The sequence below is a fragment of the Sinocyclocheilus anshuiensis genome, unplaced genomic scaffold (genome assembly GCF_001515605.1).
Source record: "Sinocyclocheilus anshuiensis isolate Anshui unplaced genomic scaffold, SAMN03320099.WGS_v1.1 scaffold1240, whole genome shotgun sequence".
Classification (NCBI taxonomy): Eukaryota; Metazoa; Chordata; class Actinopteri; order Cypriniformes; family Cyprinidae; genus Sinocyclocheilus; species Sinocyclocheilus anshuiensis.
This window is the reverse complement of record NW_015542555.1, coordinates 1,371,514-1,377,224: the sequence shown is the minus strand read 5'-3', so window position 1 is coordinate 1,377,224 and position 5,711 is coordinate 1,371,514. Positions and strand designations below refer to the sequence as shown.

Genomic DNA, 5,711 nt, shown 5'->3' with positions numbered 1-5,711 from the left:
TTAGACCCGCCCTGAGTGAGCTGTCATCAGTCCACCATTGTTTCACTGCCGGAGCAGTAGACAAGAATGGCTCCTAAGCAATTGAGGTGTTTTGTTGTTGGATGTAATCATGAACATAGCAGTCATCGTTTACTCCCGACATCTGAGCCGCTGAAGACACAGTGGATTACGTTTGTTTTTGAAGGGAATGCACCCCCGATCTACCTAAATGTGTTTATCTTTGCGCAAATCATTCGTGATCCAGCCTCACCTACAGAAGAAGTGAGTATAAGGTTCTTTTATGAATCTTTGTAAATCGCCTTTCCTAATAATGTGCTAGTTAGCAAGTTTCATGGCTAAAGTAAACAGTCTCATGAGAACGGCTCGTCACCCCACAGAAGAGAGGGGCAGGCAGAGCTCATTAGCATTTAAAGAGACATGCAACAAAACGGGTTGCTGTGAAAAGAGCTGTTTTTGACAAGGTAAAAAGGTTGTTGTTTTACACTAGCATTGAGAAATTTTAACCAAAGTATGTTATAGACTTTTCATTAAGACCCTAAAGAATCATATCAACTTGTGGAAAATGGGCATCCGATGACCCCTTTAATGGAAACGTTAGTTTTTCACCCTGACAAATGTGAGCGTCAAACAGACGTCTGTGCTAAAAAAGCTTTAGAGTAACATCTAGTTGTTTATCTGTGTGAATGTGGCAGACATTCATCCATTGCTTTGTAAAGCTAATTTTGTTCTGTGCATCTTTGTGTTTTAGTTCAGTCTCTGGACTGGGAAACGTTTGAGCAGTATAGCACATGGCAGCTTTTCCTGGCGCACAGTATCCCTCTGGAGACCATCATCCCCATTTTACAGCACCTCAAATACAAGGGTGAGTGTCTTTCTCCATAGACACACTTTGACTCTACACATACTTGGTCCACCCATAATCCTCTTCGCTCTCTACTCACAGAACATCCAGAAGCTCTGTCCTGCCTGCTGCTGCAGTTACGAAGAGAAAAGTAAGTCTTTTCACGCAGATGGTTATTAATCTTGTCTGCTGTGGGACACAGTCCTCTCATTTATTTTTTGTTTACTGTGTTGTGCTGAAGGCCGAGTGAGGAGATGGTGAAGATGGTGCTGAGCCGACCTTACAACCAAGAGGATCAGTTCACCACCAGCATCCTGCGGCACTGGACGGCGAAACACGACGACCTGCTGGGAGAACACATCAAAGCCCTGCTCATCAAGAACAACAACATGCCCCGTAAACGACAGAGGTAATGACAAATTCAGCCCTCAGAAATGAAAGATGGATGTGGATTGTTTAAGGCCCTGGGCTGAGCACACAAAGGTTGAGATTCAAGCTCAAGTGGATTGAACGCAGGGTCTGTAGCCCTGGAGAAACATGAAATACATTAAATATTTATACTGTAAAATCAAGCAATATTATGAAGATCTTGCCAGTGGGCCAGTTGTCTGCCCACTCATTGTCATGACTAGCAAGTGTGATGGCCCAAAGACAAAATATTTAACAGCATCTCGTATTTAGACCTCAGTAGCAAATTGCCAATATTGCTTGGGTTTGATTTATTTCACAAATCTATTATTAAATGTCCTTCAAAAAAATTATTAAACACACAAGGAATAATTATGTGGAAAATACTATTTTAAATAAATCTTTATTTGCTCTAAACATTTTACATCTACTGAATTTTGTTTATACACTACCAAGTTTTTTTTTTTTTAAAGAAAATAATTTAATTCAGCAATTTGAAATCACAGAAATAAATGCCATTTTTTTATTTTAAATTTGAAAACAGTTATTCAAAATTGTAAAATATTACTGTTTGTATGGTGTATAATTTTTCAAAAGACACATATTTGAGTTGTGTGTTGTGTTTTTGTGAAGTTTGAGGAGCTCCAGCAGTAAACTGGCTCAGCTGACCCTAGAACAGATGCTGGAACATCTGGACAGTTTGAGACTCAATCTCAGCAACACCAAGAACAACTGTGAGTTCAACATCAGACTCTTACAGTCCATAAAATGCCACTAAATACTCCGCCTGGTTGTCTGTTTTACTGTTTCTATTGATTTAAACCATGTTCTTCTTGTTGTATCAGTCTTTTCCCAGACGCCCATATTACAAGCCCTACAGCATGTTCAGGCCAGCTGCGATGAAGCCCACAAAATGAGGTGTGTTTTTGCTTGATAAAGCACAATTTAAATTGATCAGTCTTATCTTATTTTATCATAACTGTTTTCTTTTCTTCTGCCAGGTTCAGTGATCTTTTCTCATTAGCTGAGGAGTATGAAGATTCCACCAAACAACATAAACCTCGACGCAAAGCCCCAGCATCCTCGCCACGATCCCGCAAGGGTGCGGCTCCTCAGCCCAGCAATGAAGAGGAGAGCGCGTCCAGCAGCGCTTCGGTAAATCCACGCTCGCAACATGACCATCTCGAAAGCCTTCAGGCCAGCACCCATATTATTATTATCATGTACAATTCATTGTTTAAATGGCCTTTGTTGACTGCTCTCCAGGAGGAAGAGGATTCCAAACCCAAAGCTTCCAAGAGAAAACGGAAAGCGTCTGCAGTAGGATCTGACAGCGACTGAGAGGACAAACCCTCGTCTCCACGCCAACCACACCCAGCATAACCACGCCCCCTCTGTGACGTCACTGGGGACTACCTGCCAATCATCTGCTCCAGCCACTCAGGGGCAGCCTGCCCAAACACTCTCCTCCTGTAGGGGCACAACTCTTTCTCTGGACTCAAATGCAGTGGAGCCTGGGAGAAGAGCCTCTGCCTTCTCTAACCACTGGACTCCTCGGCTATTTCAAGCTCGAGAGTTTGGCTAAGTGTAAGGACGGGCGCAGTGGGGGCGGCTAAGCCTGGAGAACCTACATACAGACTGGCATAGACTGACAGACGTACAAACAAGACAGACTGCCTTAAAGGAGAGGGTTACTTAATGTTCCCCATTGGCCCACCCATAAAAAGTACTTCAAAGAGCAATTACCACTGATGGTAGCGAACCCAGACTGTAACATGAAGTACAGGGATCTTAAACTGATTGAAGATTTTATTGGTTCATTTTGGAATAGTGGAAAACAGATGGGGTGTTCAGGTTCAAGCCTTTTATCTTTTCATGTTGAACAGACCTTTCCCCTGTGCCCATCATAAATAAAGATTGACGCTCTCTGTCCTGTTTGGACGCCGTGGCTCTTCAGAGTGGAGCCGAGACTTTACAGAATGTCTGAGTTTTTATCTCATGTTTGAAATGAAAGCAGGACCTACAAACGGAGGACTCGACTTGATGGACTTTTTAAAGAATTCTTTCTACTGACTTATTTTCATAACAACAGATTGTAACTACGTTAAAGGACTACGATATTAATAAAAAAGGGCGGTACCAGAATGTCACGTTTGAAGTCTTGCATTCTTGTTGGGATGAGAACAAACCTATTGGCTGTCCTCGATAACATACTACCAACACTCCAGTAGTATTTACAATTTCTTTAGTTTGTATACTGAATGTTTACTTTCCTTAGCATGCCGTTTTTCTCAATGCAATCCAACTACCAGGAGTGCAGGGTTGCCAGGTCTGTTACAACACTAGCCCAATGGCTCTTTCCTAAATATCAAAACTCAAAATATGCCATTTACACACCTAAAATACATATTTTACATTAACTTTTATGCATTATACACAATTTCAACTTGAAATTCGATATATAAAAAAGAAACATCCCTGTTTCATGATAATGTATTTTAAAGATTATTTTGTAAAATCCAAAAAAAGCTTTACGTATCTTTATTGGAAAGGGTTTAAACAACGTTTTTATGCTTGTTCAATAAACCATAAGCAATTATTGCACATGCACCTGTGGAACAGTCCTTTAGACATTTTACGGTTTTACAGGTAGCAGGCAATAAAGGTCACGGTTACAATAACTTAGGACCGTAAAGAGACCTTTCTAGTGATTCTGAATAACACTGGGTTCCTTAACATGCCATAGTCCTGCTGCAGGGAGGCATAAGGATTGCAGATGTGGCCAGAGCTATAAACTGCAAAGTCTGTAGCGTAATACAAGAGGTGTAAGAAAAGGAAAAGCCATGTCCAGGACCTTGCAAGCACCTTGGTGGAAGAGTGGCATACCATCTCAGAGTTGAATCGTTTATGTGTGTGCAAATATTACATGTTAAGAAATTTGCTGGAATTAAAAGCAGTTGAAAGTTAGAGGATGTTCATTTTCTTGCCTTAAACTTCATAAACTTACATAGAGCTAAAAGGCTAAAAAAATCTCCTTAAGAATTTTATAGAACACACCGTTACTTTTGCACAAAACCAGCCCTGAAACTTTTGCCTTCATTCAATACTAGAAACTGGTTCAAGCAAACCAGAGTCTGGGTTGTCTGCTTGCAAGTGAATGTGGTTTTACTTCATCTCTGAAGAAACTAGTAAAGAACTAAAAATGTGCACAGACTGGAATTAAAATACTTTTATTTTTGACACTTAAAATTTGTTTTCTTTGTCAAAGCGCAGCACAAAAGGCAGCAGGCTATACTAATGCTGATATTGGTTACAACTTTCTAGAACTTTTCTAGAAGTTTTAGGTTAGGCTTCTTTCTTTTGGGAGTAAGACTCCTCAAGACGGTCAATGGTTTGTTCAGAAGCAGCTCCAGACCTTCTCTCTTGGACCTCCGAGGGGAACAACAGTCTTTTAAGCCGTCTTGCAGCTTTCTAGGAGAGCCGTTTCTGTTGCTTGTGGAATTGGATGTTGAATTTGAAGATGTTGGTGAAGCCAAGGAATCCACTGGCACTCTCCTTTCTTTACACCGTCCCTGCTTATGGAATAAGGACTCTCTCCGGCTGACGCTGGGACTGGCAGCCAAGGTCCGGAAGCCATAAGGCGTGGTGACCTTTCCAACGTGTTCCAGAGACATGGCTGCACACGTCAAAGGGTCTGAGAGATCCTCTGTGGCAGATTTCTGCAGACGTTTCAGCTTCATCTTAGGGGTGAAACGAAGTTTGGCAGAAATGCTTGGTGAGCCAGTGGGAGGCCGATGTCCAGGAGACTGTTCTTCTGGGCTTTCTGGAGATAACAGCTTATATGTGTCCTCATCTTTTTCTTTCTGGCGACACAGCCGAGCAGACATGGATAACTTGGGAGGAAAATAAAATTTTGGGATTCTTCCAGGGGTTAGTGGTAGATTTTGCCTGGAGTACCCTTTGGGTGTCATGATGTTCTCTAAACTGGCTACTCCACAAGCAAACATTTCTCAAACTTTACAGACAAAAACAACCGCAGCAAAAACCTCTGGCTTTTCAGATTCTCCACAAGATACTGAGCGTTTATTCACGAGAGGTCTTGTTAACTTGTTAAATGTTTCTCATGAGTAGCAGGTGAACATCATTAGAGTTGATTGGCTGACAGCTCATATTCCACTCAAATCGTTTAAATATTTTCTCATGTACTGTCTCTTCTATAGCTGTTAATAAACAAATACAAGACAAGATTTCTAGATTGATTCCCCGTCCAACACAGCAAGGTTGTCCCAAATGGTGGGGTTATCGGTGATTTTTGAAAACAAATGTTTGTAAACCAATATTATTTATTATTATTATTATTTCGTTGAAACTACTGGTGCAGAAATTACACATTTGCCTGTAATTTGCTAAGTCCGAGGGTTCGGCGAACTTCATGAATATAAGCAAACACTTCCTTTTTAAA

The 5,711-nt window shown here is 41.1% G+C and overlaps 1 protein-coding gene across 2 annotated transcripts in view; it reads left to right on the top strand.

Moving 5' to 3' along the window:
- ints3 (integrator complex subunit 3) overlaps positions 1-2,913 on the top strand; it is a 17,914-nt gene extending 15,001 nt beyond the window's left edge. For both annotated transcript variants that reach the window (XM_016494055.1, XM_016494054.1), the window contains exons 23-29: positions 749-862; positions 944-992; positions 1,083-1,250; positions 1,883-1,983; positions 2,095-2,167; positions 2,251-2,404; positions 2,516-2,913. In XM_016494055.1, coding sequence (XP_016349541.1) covers positions 749-862; positions 944-992; positions 1,083-1,250; positions 1,883-1,983; positions 2,095-2,167; positions 2,251-2,404; positions 2,516-2,590 — 734 coding nt within the window. In that variant the 3' untranslated portion in view covers positions 2,591-2,913. The remainder of the gene's footprint in view (positions 1-748; positions 863-943; positions 993-1,082; positions 1,251-1,882; positions 1,984-2,094; positions 2,168-2,250; positions 2,405-2,515) is intronic.
- The last annotated feature ends 2,798 nt before the right edge of the window (positions 2,914-5,711 follow it).